This window comes from Magnolia sinica, chromosome 2 (assembly GCF_029962835.1).
Source record: "Magnolia sinica isolate HGM2019 chromosome 2, MsV1, whole genome shotgun sequence".
Taxonomy (NCBI): Eukaryota; Viridiplantae; Streptophyta; class Magnoliopsida; order Magnoliales; family Magnoliaceae; genus Magnolia; species Magnolia sinica.
The window spans coordinates 11,547,663-11,562,384 of record NC_080574.1 but is presented as its reverse complement, the minus strand read 5'-3'; the positions used below and the strand labels follow the sequence as shown (position 1 = coordinate 11,562,384).

Here is a 14,722-nt window from a genome sequence, read left to right as displayed (position 1 = left end):
TTAGGATCCAAATTCAAGATGAGCATACCTAGACATTAGTTAGATCAGCCTTACTTGTTGTAATGAAATCCATCCAACATGATTACCGAAATTTCAATGCTTCAGATGAAGCAAATGTCTGTCCACGTGTAATATTGACGAGTGCATGAATAAGAGAGGCCGTAGTAATACGAACTACCATACGATTCTTCCCCGAAGAAAACCCCCAAATAATAGAGCAGAGGTGTGGGTTGTGTTGTGGGGGGTCCTCGGGACAACAGTAGAGAGAGAATCCCAATGCACAGAGCGAGATAGCAGTGGAGATTAAGCGTCACCCAATAAATAAATACTCCCTCATTTCTCTCTTTCCATAGTCCACACCCCACCCTTCTCTCACTCTTCCCCCAAAATCTCCCAATCTCCCCTATCTCCGACCCTTTCCCCTGATGGGATCCATCTCAGCCCTAGAATGAGAGACGAACGGTCCGATATGTCCGAAGACGACGCCGATAAAGCACCAGATCCAGGCGGAAGCGGCAGCGGCGGCTGCTGCTGCGGCACCGCCGGATCTAACAAGGCACGCACCATCGACGGCGGAGATCCCTCCTCGTCGTCGTCCTCGGCCTCCCCAGATCAGGTCCTTGAGAACGTCCTCGAGAACGTCCTCCACTTCCTCACCTCCCGCCGCGACCGGAACGCTGCCTCCCTCGTCTGCAAGTCGTGGTACCGTGTCGAGGCTCTCACCCGCTCCGAACTCTTCATCGGCAACTGCTATGCCATCTCCCCGCGGCGGGCCGTCGACCGGTTCAGGCGCATCCGGGCCGTCGTCCTCAAGGGCAAGCCCCGGTTCGCCGACTTCAACCTCGTGCCTCCCAACTGGGGGGCCCACTTCGCTACGTGGGTCTCAGCGCTGGCTAACGGGTGCCCTGGGCTGGAGAAGCTTTTCCTGAAGCGGATGTCGGTAACGTATGACGATCTCTCCACGCTGGCCCATTCGTTCCCGGGGTTCAAGGAGCTGGTGCTGGTGTGCTGCGAAGGGTTCGGTACCAGCGGTCTTGCTGTCATCGCCAACAAATGCAGGTATTTTGCTCTGATTTTTTTCTTCTTCTTCTGATTCTTAGATTTCAACGGATTTTCACGTTTGTGCCTTCAGCCGTTGAAATCTGAAAATTTATTCTGAAAATCAGCTGATTAGATCCACTGTAATAAAAGCATGGACTTTGATGTATTTGAAATGTTCACTCTGTTGGTGAAGGCTGAACATGTTTGAAACCCTAACCCTAACTTTCATTTCCGCATTTTATATATGATTATAGATTTAGGGTAGGCTTAGGTGCGGATTCGAAACAACATGTGGAAGGTAGTCTTTCTGCCCAAAGGATGGTAACAGTACATCTGTTGAATTGGGGCAGAAATGCACCTTTTTGTTTTCATTGTTTCATATCTGGAAAATGGGTATGGGCCAAACAGCCGATTTTCAAACTGTTAAGTTGAGAAAGCAGCAGATCGGCCCAAATCGGGATTCGGTTGAAATCTAAATGTGCCCTTACGTGAGGAAAGAGTTCTGATAGGTTGCTGTAGTATTTATTTTTGTTTGTGATATTTCTCAGACAGCTCCGAGCGCTTGATCTGATCGATGATGATGTTATGGACGATGAAGTGGACTGGTTAGCTGCTTTTCCAGATACTCACACCTGCCTTGAATCTCTCATCTTTGACTGCATAGAATGCCCTGTGAATTTCCTCGCACTGGAGGGGCTGGTGGCTCGGTCACCGTTGCTGAAGAAGCTGAAATTGAATCGGCATGTCTCTGTCGAGCAGCTCCAGCGCTTGATGTTCCGGGCTCCGCAGCTGACGCATCTTGGGACTGGGTCATTTAGCTCAGCCGAGATGACGCAAGGAGATCAAGAGGTAGATCTTTATTCGGCTTTTGCTGCGTGCAAATCCCTCATCTGTCTATCGGGATTCAGGGATATCGTGCCTGATTATTTGCCCACGATAACTCCGGTCTGTGGTAACCTCACGGCACTCAATTTAAGCTATGCAAACATCAGTAGTGAGCAGCTGAGATCTGTGATCCTTTACTGTCATAAGCTGCAGACTTTCTGGGTATACATTCTTCCTTCACCTGCTTTGTTTAGGTTTGCATTGTTCTTCCCGATTTGAGTTGCATTTATTGGGTCATTTCAGGTTCTTGACACGGTACGTGACGAAGGGCTTCAGGCTGTGGCTGCAACATGCAAGGACCTCCGAGAGCTTCGGGTATTTCCCCTGGATGCTCGGGAGGATAGTGAGGCTCAGGTCTCAGAAGTGGGTCTGATTGCAATCTCGGAGGGCTGTAGGAAGCTCCGATCAATTCTCTATTTCTGTCAGCACATGACCAATGCTGCTGTTGTGACTATGTCAAAAAACTGTCCAGAGCTTGTGGTGTTCCGTCTCTGTATAATGGGCCGCCACCTTCCCGACCATTTGACTGGGGAACCCATGGATGAAGGATTCGGAGCTATAGTCATGAATTGCAAGAAACTTACTAGGCTCGCTGTTTCTGGTTTGCTCACTGATAAGGTCTTTGCGTACATGGGGAGATATGGCAAGTTGGTGCGAACCCTTTCGGTTGCTTTTGCAGGGAACAGTGACATGGCTCTGAGGTATGTGCTTGAGGGTTGCTCCAAATTGCAAAAACTTGAGATCAGGGACAGCCCTTTTGGCGATGAAGCTTTGCTCTCTGGTTTGCACCACTATTACAACATGAGGTTCCTGTGGATGTCCTCTTGTAAGCTATCTCTGAGAGGTTGCAAGGATCTGGCTCGGAGAATGCCTCAACTGGTGGTTGAAGTTATCAGGGATAGAGAGGAAGAGGACAATGACAATTCTGTTGAGAAGTTATACATGTATCGATCTCTTGCGGGGCCAAGGCAGGACATACCACGTTTCGTGACGATCTTGTAGACTTCTTTTTTCTAGTCTAGGGAGGACAGGTTTGCCATTCGCGTGGTGGCCCAATGAGCAAGTTAGTGATGATCTTTCTGATTACGCAAAGAAGATGAATATGGTGAGTAGGGCTCCTAACTTGTATTACGTTTCCCATGCTCCTCATTGCCGAAGGAGCGACCATGCCTTATTCTTTCTCAGCTTGGGCTGTTGGAATGGCATTTGCTGTAGAAGACTAAAACGAGCATATCTTTGTTGGATGCATCTCTTCTTTGTTTCTGTGATTGTGAGAGGTTGATGGAAATGGGGAGGTGGATGCAGCTGACAGCTATTTTCCAAATATGACGGGCAGATCATTTGATGTTGTTGTATTGGTAGGCCATTTATCCGTATATTTCTTCCTGCGTTATGCTGTTGTCATAAAAGCAAGGCGTCAAGGGGCGGGCCTCTTGGAGGCTTTTAAGTAGGTAGCTGCTGCTAAATCTCAAGCGAAGAATTGAAGACCTCATCTTCTGCAACTGGTACTTCCATCGTGGTGTTGGAAAGAGGAAAGCTTCATCTTTTGAGCTTTCTTTAGATTGCATTACATTCGACGGCACTGGTGGCAGGTATCAAGCAAGATTCATGAGGTAAAAACTGGAACTTTCTTGGCATATGTAGGGCGTAAGTGAAATCTCATCACGAAAGAGTAAGCTTCTTTTCTTCTCTTTCGTTCCTTCTTCGAACTTTAGTTTATTTTATTTGGTGCTGTGATTGTTTGGACAGCAGAGCAAGCAAATGCCTAAAAGTTTTTAGGAATTGAGACTAGCTTGTTCTTCTCCTGTTTGCTTTAGAGATTTTTTCCCCCTCCTTGGTTCTTGCATGACTATCTTTTTTAAGTAGTAAAGCGAGAATGGTTATTAATGCATGGAACCGAGATTGATTTACTTTCTCCTTTTGTTTTGATTGATCAATCTCAATTTAGTCCTACTAATGATTTGAGACATGCCCATGATTTCTCATTTCTACTCTATTTTCCTGACTCTGCTCCCAGTGAAGTTTCTTTTAGGCCAATAAGTTCAGTTGTGGGATGACCACATAGTTGTATTGGAACAGCGATCAGTGTCTCTTTCGTTGGGTTTTGCTTCACATTAAAGCAGTCTTCAATTTTTTGGAGAGGTCAATTTGAGAGGATGGATATTAACGCGCTGGTTTGATATGAACGATAAAATGTCGGATTCAGTCCCCAGTCATTGTCTAACGGTGCTTACAGCTGAACAGTGAATTGACGACTGCAAGGAGAAGGGAACCGCTGCTTTTTTATCTGCTTCTTGATACCCTTTTTTTTTTTCCTTCTCTTGTAGTACCCCAAAAGAAATGAAAGTGACCCAAGGTGGGAACTTTCCAAAGGGAAAGATGAAGGAACTCAGCTAACTCACTGCTGGGGTCCTCTCAGGTCCAGCTGGTGATCTCAAGGGAAGTCTCCTCATTAATATGATTTAATGTATGGTGATGCAGTTCCTGGTGGTGTGGACTGCTTTTCATAGTTGGAGGGGCCCCATTTCGCCAACGCCTGGTAACGGAAAAAAAGAATGAAAAAAATGTACTGTAGGGTTGAAAGATGAGATCGAAAGTGGCTTTATGGGTATTGGTTTAAGGGTAGTATTCTAAAGACCTTTTGCAATTATTCACTATCACATTAATATAGTCCTATCTACTCATGGAGGAGGGGTGGGCCATGGCCGAAAAAAATCATACCTATTTTCTTGATCCCTGAATTGAAAGATTTGGGCCAGCTGCATTCCCCAGTTACGTTTAGCCGTTTGTGCACAGGCCCGTGGATGAAGATTCCAATAGAGCAATTTTGATGCTGGTGCTGGGTCCTACTATTGGAGTATTTTGGGCTGGGGTCCATTGGCGTTGGAATTTACTCCAATGACTTGTCTGGTCACACTGCGAGCATGGCAGTGAATATCGAATGGCACAGTATCCTACTTTATGAGGACACCATGACTATCGGATGGCACTGTATCTTACTTTATGAGACGCCATTTGCCAATTGGCATTGATGCAACCAGGTTAGTTGCCCGTCACTATTGTACATGTCTTTTGTTACATCTAGATTGTACACCTGATGGGCCTTATTGCGGATGTCATATCCAAGAAAATCTCATTAATCAGATAATCCTAACCATCCTAGGGGCCATGGATCAGGTGTTCTGGATGGTGCGGTCTGGGACCATAGCCCAAGCAAGCAAAGCCATCCTGCCTAGGCCAACTGATAGATTGACAGTCCAAAGTATATAACGTGTGAAGTGCAGATTTTTTATTTTTATTTTTTTGTTGGGTGGTAAAGCTATCTAATGTCGAGTTTGCTTGCAATACCAGAGATGGATGCTCACCCATCGTCAGCATCCCCCATGTACTTGTGGTAATCATCCAAGAGGATTGGAACCATTGATTTGCTGTGCCACAACTTGCACAGGCGATAGGCGAAAATTGCACTTGGCTGGCTGGGATGGTTTAAAAGAGGTGAGCTCAGAATGAGGAATGGTCTGTATTCAACGGAATGAATGATGATGATTGAATAGATAGGATTGCCCACTCATTGCATTTCAGGCCATGTCCTGTGCGATGTTGGTCCACCAGATCAGTGGTTCTGGTCATCTGAGATGCGAGCCACGTCCATGTCGAGATTCCAGTGATGGGTTAACAACCCGAGGGTGTTGGAACAAGGTGGTTACGAGTTAAAAAAGAACTTCTAACCATTGCTTGAAACATGCTCCAAGGTAATATTTTGTACGCAATGAGTCTCATTGGCAAGAATCTCCCATCATTAAGTATAGAGGCCCACCACTCTATTTGAAATTATGTGGAGGAGTAAGTGGGACCCAATGGTCTTTAAGAGGATTGGGTGATGAGTGGTAGTAGCAATGATTTCCCATCTTAAGAGAGCATTGATTGTAAGTGGAGTCTCCAAATCCGGACCTTTCAAACTCCAACCTCTTTTTCTTGCATTGATGTGGGTATTCCATAACAAACCAACCGCATCCCCACTGTGATGTTGCAACTTCTGTATCGCTCTAGATTTCATACCTCAGTGAATTCCTTGGACGCAGAAAATAGAAATGATTTTTGCTGTGTTTGGGTGCCTCCAATCTGTCCTGAAATCGTAACTGTTTTTGTATGTGGGGAGCAAACAGCAGAAAAAGGGGATTTCACATAGTCGTTCCCCGAAACCCGAGCCATCTAGAAGGCTCATGGACAGATCCAAAAGCACACCTGGTTGCACCCTTTCACTTCCTGAGTTGACCATAATATGTAGTTTGCCATTTCGTGTTTTTTTTTTTTTTTTTGGCAGCCTACTAAATTGCAGCTACTCATCCACAGTGGTGGTGGTACGAGGCTCATTGTCCGGCCACTGCCGAAGATAACGCAGATGGATCCAATTCTGTCTTTTGAAGTTGGACCACTAGGCATTTCCTTTTGGTATCCATCCATCTATTGGCCACCAATCTTGTGGTCAGGATTGTCCAATCAGTGGATTTTTGGTCTGTGCTTCATCCACAGCAGGGCCTGTGATTAGGACTATCTGGATCAGAGTTAGGCAAGCCACAATATGGAATCTAGCTCTATTCATCTTTGGAACTGCCATATCCAGGATCGTTTCAATGTCTCATAGAGCCTCTGTAAGAAGTAGAATTGCATATTATTATCAGTATATTTCTTCTAAAACTATGTATCTATCATTCAACATTGGGCAGAGGCCCGAAATTGCACCTGTTGGACAATCCTAGCCATTGTATGATGGTCTAAAAGTAGAAACATAAATATCAAACCATCTACATTAAATAGGCAAGAGTATGACCGATCAAATGGTTCCAATCTCCCAGTCGATGCAATTTCTAGACTGGGGTCCATCTCTGGTGAAATCGATCTGATTATTGGTTCCAGTAACAGCACACCAGCTATATAGTCGATGCAGATTGGTGTGAGCCACCAATTGAAGTGGTGGTGTGGCTGTATACCAATCTTTTCTAGCTTCACATGTAACAGGAAATTACTACGTTAATCAACGGTTGTCACTAGGCTTGAGAATCAGTTTAGGCGTGTATCATATCTGTCACTGATGAAACCAATATACTGTTCAGAGTATGACACAAGCCGATAGTTTTCCAACCAAAATGTTTCTGGCTAGATCAAATGATCTAGAAGAAGCCAGAGAAGCCACAATGCCGGTTATATCACATGTGGTGTAGATGAACTTAAAAAGAGGAGCCAGTGATGTATGCAAGGAGGAACATTTAAAAGCAAATCTTAACCTGCATTAAATATTAGAGTTTTATTAAAAGTAACTCTGATGCATGCAAAAGTCTAAACATGTGGAGACTGATAAATCCATCCATATCTAGTGACTAAATCCAGTTGAAAAGCTGAGTGCGGACTAAGTCATTGCTGAGTAAACTATGTGGAGCCTACCGTGATGTATTTCTCTTATCCACTTTGTCCATCTGTTTTACCAATCATTTTACGTTATGAGCCTAAATTGAAGCATATTAAAAGCTCAAATGGACCATACCATAGGAAATAGTATGAATTGAACTCCTATTATTGAAAACTTCTTCATGGCTACATAAGTTTATCTTTTTTTATCTTATGAACAGGTTGGATTACAAATAAACATCGCTGTGGGGCATAGGAAGTTTTCAATAGTGGACGTCATTATCCCCACTGTTTCCCATGGTGTGGTCCACTTGAGCTTAAGATATGCATCAATTTTGGGCTCATTCACTACAATGAAACGATGGGCAACCTAGATAATACATATACATAACTGTGGTCCCCACTGATATTCCTCAGTGGCAATCCGCTTCCGCCCAAACAATCCGTGAGCGGTTTAGGTGAAACCCCGGGCTCACCCAAGTCGGGTGTGGCCCTTACCGTGAGGCCCACCTTGATGTACGTATTATGTATCTGCCCCGTCTATCCATTTTTCCAGATCATTTTAGGACATTAACACAATTATCAGTGGACCGTACCATAGAAAGCAGACCATTAATGAGCCACAAAAGCTTTGGATCAAGTTGATATTTGTTTTTTCCCTTCATCCAGGCTCACGTGACCTTATCAACAGATTGGATGGTAAATAAACACTATCAAATTAAAGTGCGCCCTAAGAAGTTTTTAATGGTAGGACGGTCAATCACTACTGTTTCTTGTGGTATGGTCCACCTGATAATTGGATCTACTTCATTTTTGGGATAATGCCCTAAAATGATATGGGAAAATGGATGGACGGTGGATGCATAACATGTACATCAAGGTGGTCCCCACGGTAAGGGCCGCACCGTCTTGGGAGAGGCCGGGGTCTCGGACTCTCAGCTCTCAATCAATCCGCTTCCATCCAATCAATGGACAGCTCCGAATACCGATGGGAACTCTTTTTTTTTTTTTCACACACGCACTCACCCCACACACTCATGCTAGCGGAATTTCACCACCTATGGGTACTCGAACCCTTACGGGGAGTTGAAACTCCCGAGAGTCTACCACCCGAGCAAGAGTAAGGACCCAGAATCCGATTGGGATAGAGTCTACCACCCGAGCAAGAGTAAGGACCCAGAATACCGATGGGAACTTATCCCAATCGGATTCGGTTCCAGGGCCTTAGAATCTTGTATGCAGGATCCGAACCCGATCCTCTTGGGGTGAAAGCCCTAGTTTTATATGCTTAATGGCCCACCTTGTAAACGTTAACTTCACGCACACATCTATGTATCCTGTTAACAGTGATGGTATGTATTTCCATGATTAGTAGCAATAAATAAAGGGAGATGATACAGTATAGCTAGTAGAACCGTGATATGGTAGATCCGTATTGTTATGTCACACGTGGTAGTGTTTTCTTTCCATCCGGGGTCGTCCCCTAGTGGGACCCATTATGGAAGGAAATCGATTCGAGATACGGGTAGATAGGATGATCCTAGCCATCCATAATTTGGTCCTTAAATTCATCCACGGTGTGAAAGAAAAATGGTTGATGGTCGGCATTAAGTTCTGGAAATTAAAAATAAGCGATGGCTATTGTCTTCTAATAAGTATGAATTTTGAAGTGCCTGCAGTCCATCCTTAACAAGTCCCACCACCTGGACGGTTCAGATTGATGAATAACCTGACCATTTGTAATTTGGAGAGATGGCTCCACCTTATTGGAGATCTTCCGCTACACCGTATCATCTCCCATAAATAAAAGTGCTAGATCCGAATTCTAGTTTATATCAACGTCATCATAATAATTAGGTAACCATCAAAAGATCCGAAACCGCTTTAAACTAAGCCAATGATTTCGTTGAGAGGCCATTTCCTCTGTAACTTTTCTAGAATAAGCTTATCCTACAGCTATGATTTGGGGTATACATGATGTAAGAAAATATCCACTCCGTCCATCATGTGATCTTCCTCATGTTCTCTATAGAGTCCAAAAATCAGGTCGTTCCAAAACTCAGGGATACCACACGGTGTAAATTTAATGCCTAAAACTTCTAAAATTAATCATGTGGTATGACCCACCTGAGTTTTGAAATTGCCTGTTTTAAAAGTGACCATCCATCGTGGTGGGCAACGTCCTATTAGTGAATTGGATGGTACATATGTAGAAAAATGGAGCCCCGCGCACGCTCTAAAAGTTTTTAATTGCGGGTGTCCCATCTCAACTGTTCCCTGTGGTGTAACCCACCTGTGTTTTGAATTGTCCTAAGTGTGAGATACCTAATGATGCTGAAGGGACATACCTTACGGATGGAGTGGATGTCGGATCTACATCATGCTGGCCCACATACATGGTTTTAGAATTACCTTATTCTACAAATATTGGAGAGGAATTAGATAACCATAAGTTATGATCCACCTAGCAAATAACTGTGGAGAATTTGATATTATCAAATTATAGATTTATAATTACTGTAAAATAAAGTAACAGAGACCAAAATTATTAAGAATAGATTGAAAGATGTGTGATCATGTTGTCTTTAAATCATTATTCGCGTCTTCTCAAAGTAATTGAGACTGCTGACATTTGTAGACTCGTGGTTTTGCATATTCAACAAGTATGAAGAAACCACTACTAGAACTCTATAAAAATAATCTGCCGGCAGATGAAAAGCTAAAGGAAATTTCCCAAATTGCAAAGAAAGATAGAAAATGAATTTTGACTTTGTTGGATTAAACCACTACACTAGTCTAGTTCTTGCAGACTTGCCAGCTTAAGGTTCATATTGAACTTGATGACTTGATCAGAAAATACTTTAGAGCTTTATTAGTTCATATGAGGGGATGAATCGAATGACTTGTATTATTGAAACGAACCAACCAAGGTCGGTCTATATAGACAAGGGTAGCTGGACATTTTGGTTTAAGGTCATAATTAGAAATGATCATTTTTTACTATTAGTGAGAAACTAGCTGTTATTTGACATTTTCTGATTGTTTTGCATGTGAAAAAACTACTTGCATATTAGCCATTTAGACATAGTGGCTAGCCGTTTATGGCTATTGGGCTATCCACATACAGTAATTTATATATGGTCTGCTTTATTACTTCATGAGTAGTTACACCTTGCCTTTTAAAGGGCTAGTTTTAGATCCTATATAAGGCTGATAGGTCTCTGTCAAACCTCTTTACCACAACACTCTGAATCCAGCTACCTGACCCATTTCTCTTAGACACTGTTGCATCGTGACTCACACTGGTTAAGGTCGCGAGGGAGCGACCCATCTGCGGTACGATGCACACGTGCAAAGTGCAAAGTGCGTTACTAGCACCTCTACAACCACACTGCCTCATATGCCCATGCCTTCGCACTGAGCCCGTGCACATGTGTTCCAGTGTGGAACCGGAATTCAAGTGTGAAACTAGAACAAACAAGTCTCGATACTCCTCTGATTCACCAAGCAAATAGTAATGTACTCAACACCATGCTTATTAAGAAAAAATTTTCTTCTCTCCTTGTTGATATGGGACTATTTCTAAAAATACAAAAAATTATTTTTTCACAAACATTTTATATATTTATATATAATTTTAAAAAAATTATTTTTTAATCAAAACATTTTCCATAACATCAACTTCCAACATTATATGTGAGTGCAACATTCAACCTGTCCAATATGTTAGCCCTTCCTCAACCTCATTGAATTATTGAGTGGACCGCACTTTCTTTATATATATATATATATACCGAATAGGAACATGATTTCTCACTAGAGCACAGAATCCTTGATGAATGAGTCTAATAATTACTTTATGGAATTCATTTTATTATTTATTATTTTTTAAATTTATTTTTGCAATCTGAACATCTGTAAATGTCAGATTATGGCTGTAGACATCAATTGTCTTCCCGTGAATTCCTAGAATTTTTTATTTTCCGAAACTAATATGATGACTCCCCATTACTGAAATTAGGAAGCTGTGATTGTACAGAGATTTGGAAGCAAGCTTCTTTAAGAGAGATTGCTTAGGCCACGTTTGGATGCACAAGTGGATTTGAATTTTAGTTTACTCAAAAAGAGGAAATGACAAAATTTAATGAAGTTTCCTAGAATTCACAGCCAAAGAAGTAGCCAACCAATTGAACTCTACGTTTCTTTCTAGTCCAACTTGTTGCTCTTTGAAGCATGGACGTTCAATATTTTAGTTTGGACACTGTTTGGTTAATTTCACTTTGTAAGACTGATAATTGCAAATCGACTCGATAGTGCATCCAAACACACCCTAAAAAAACATGCATTCTTACGAGTAGCCTGACCATTGTAAGGAAGACAGATTATAGCAATGAGATTCTTCGATCGTCCATAACAGAATTCAATGAAGTGTGCACTGAGTATATCATGGTGCACACCTTTCACCCACCGTATGTAGAGTGGGAATGCAACTAATATTTGAATTGGAATTTTCATAATCCCATTTGGGGTACTCGTCGTGATTCCCGCTCACCACCATTGGATGGTCAGAGATATGTGAACACCGTCTCTCGATGCACAATGTGCGCATACATTTCTTTTCTAATTCACCAAAAATCTGGAAAAAAAAAAAGGAGAATCTTGTAAATGGGACACAATCCCAAAAGATGTTTTTCCGTATGAGAGGATTTTATTGCTCAGGCATACCATCACAGATGTTATTTAGATTCTAAGAATCCTTTCATTGTCTGGTCCCCATACCTTTCTACCTCAGACCGTTGATATCTCATTTTCTCTGCCCTGTTCTCATATCTTACATATCAATCCAGGTAAATCATTGACGAATGGGAACAATTTGCTGGACCTTAAATGGGACTTGTCAGCTCCCAGCTCGCCTTCTCACGACGACGGTCCTCCTCAACTAACATACATTGCTAGCTTCAAACGTCGCCGTCATCCTCAACATAGTTGTAGCCTTGTCCCACTTATTATTAGGCTAGGCTTTATGGATCTTGTTAGGGTAATGATATTTGAAATAAGAATTCTCATGATTGGATAGTAAAAGTTCTTTAATTAAGTTCTCTTAGTCATATTGCATCTTTCGATTTTAAAAAATGCAGCCCATGCTCAAGTAATCTTAACCATTGGTTTGTTGAACTCCAACTTGGATGGTGAATGCTCCCAAAATCTCCTAAATGGGGAGACCCTACTGCCAATGTTAGGAACGGAACTCTTTTCGTTGGCCACTGCATTCTCTTAATAACCATCTATTTGTAGGCCACATATTGAAAAGTTAAGACCATCCTATTAGGGAGATTTTTGGGGCATGCATGGTCTATCCACATTAAGATACAATAAGCCAAAGGTTTTGTTTAACTAAATCATGGGTGCATTTGATAGAACCGAAAACCCATATACACTATGCAAAGATGCGAGCTGTGTCTGCATCTATAGTTATACTGTATAATGCAAGCAACTTTTAACATTTTTGTCCTTGCAACTATGTAGGGCAAAAAATTCTAAATATTTGAAGGACATGAGAAGATATTTTAAGTGAATTGAAGTATGGAATATTTTGGGAACTATAAAATCTACTTATCATTAGGCATCACTTTATATTTCACCTGAAAAAGTTTGTGTTATAAACCCCATTTATCATCTTAGTTTCATTCATTCATTTGCCTCATTGATATGCATTGGACTTGATATAATGTAATATGTATATGAGTTAATGAGAAAATTCCTTACGTTATTCTTGCCATGTGCTTAGAAAGAGTTATTTAACCATAACTACTTAATAGTTCATAGGATGAAATTGTGATTATTTATTCTTGAGGTGGTTATTCTGTTTGAAGAAACTGATGACAAGTTGAGATAGAAGATTTTCACCATTGAGCACAACAACAAATCAATGTGTCATTGCCCTAACTCATATAGGAGTGTAAATGTGCCATGAGGATAGCCTACTGGTGATGTATCTATTGGGCAATTGCATTGATAGCTCAATTCAAGTGTTTAGATCAGAAGACCCATCATGCTTGAACTAAATTAACATGTGATTATATTAAAGTAGACAAATCTAATTCTTAGGCTTGAGCATGTGTGAGGAGTTCAAGATCCTGGTTTTATACAAGTTGATCAAATTTTTTCAAATTATTAATTAATTAAGCTTTTTCAATTGTTGATTTATTTTAAATCAATCTTAATGGATATCCAATAGTTAAGATTTATTAATCCATCCCTTAAACTTGCATAGAATATTGGGCTAGGGATGGTGGTAAGGAGAGTAAAAGGGTTAGGTCAATATGAGTGTATCGATGGGTATGACCACATACTTTAAATGAAATAGCACATACCAAAGATTATAGGATGGTGAAGCACCATACTTTGCCTCCCAAACGCCTAAACTCTTTTTACATTGGTCCTACTCCAAAGGAGGTAAGAGGGATACTCAAATTTCTCTTACCGCTTTAGAGAGAGAGAGAGAGATAGAGAGAGAGTATTTTTCATCACTCCTTCCCTTCTATCCATACGCCCACATACATGTGATCTACTCTTTTATTTCATGCTCCTAACCCTATTGTAGTGGTGAGCGAGAGGTTTTCTCTACTTCTCATCTATGATGGATCGAGAAAAGACTTCCTAATTGGAGGATCAACATTAGACGACAATATCTATTTTTCAGCATTGACAAGAAGTACTATATATATATATATATATATATATATATATATATATATATCTTGGACTTTGTTACATCTAAATGGTATCCACTAATCTGATTAAAAATCTAAAAAGTCCATGCTTCTATGGTCTTTTTAAAACCCTAAAGAGTAACCCACTCGAACTTTCCTTCTCGTTACATAAATCTAAAGCAAGAGTAGACTACAACAGAGGAAAATATAGAGATTTGTCACCTACCAATAGAATCATGACTACCATTCTATCTTTATGTATCCTATACCTTTGGTACACTTTCTATCGTTTTTTTCTCCAGCTCTTCCTGTTTCTCCTATTTTTCGCTCTCTCCCGTCCCATCTACACATGTACTCACCGGTTCTCTTAACATTACATAATTCCTATTTCCACATTAGGTATAGCCCGAAATGACAACCTTAATTCTGAATTAAAATAATAATATAGTAATAACCAAAGAAAAGAAAAGCTGCAGGTTTATGGTTGATGTGCCAGTTGGGGTGATGAAATTGGAAAATTGGCCTAAATTCTTGATATGACTAATAACTAATTTGTTAGGTATGAAATTTCTACTCTTAGTACAAATTCCAAAATTCGTTATATATATTTTGGTTCTAAATAACCTTTTAAGTCGCTTGTGTGTAGATCTCAAAGAAAGGGAGTTAATACCCTTGAC

At 41.2% G+C, this 14,722-nt stretch overlaps 1 protein-coding gene across 1 annotated transcript; it reads left to right on the top strand.

The window, feature by feature from the left end:
* Nucleotides 1–221: 221 nt before the first annotated feature.
* On the top strand, nucleotides 222–3,836 carry LOC131234915 (transport inhibitor response 1-like protein). The gene is made up of 3 exons (XM_058231920.1): nucleotides 222–1,059; nucleotides 1,590–2,088; nucleotides 2,170–3,836. The coding sequence occupies exons 1-3, from the start codon at nucleotides 449–451 to the stop codon at nucleotides 2,926–2,928; spliced, it is 1,869 nt and encodes a 622-aa protein (XP_058087903.1). The 5' UTR covers nucleotides 222–448; the 3' UTR covers nucleotides 2,929–3,836.
* The last annotated feature ends 10,886 nt before the right edge of the window (nucleotides 3,837–14,722 follow it).

What these genes read in the sequence shown, in the direction of transcription:
- LOC131234915 (XM_058231920.1), top strand. Translation starts at nt 449, where the DNA reads ATGAGAGACGAACGGTCCGATATGTCCGAAGACGACGCCGATAAAGCA. An exon ending in GTCATCGCCAACAAATGCAG is followed by an intron (nt 1,060 to 1,589) that starts GTATTTTGCTCT and finishes GATATTTCTCAG; the next exon opens with ACAGCTCCGAGCGCTTGATC. An exon ending in ATAAGCTGCAGACTTTCTGG is followed by an intron (nt 2,089 to 2,169) that starts GTATACATTCTT and finishes GGGTCATTTCAG; the next exon opens with GTTCTTGACACGGTACGTGA.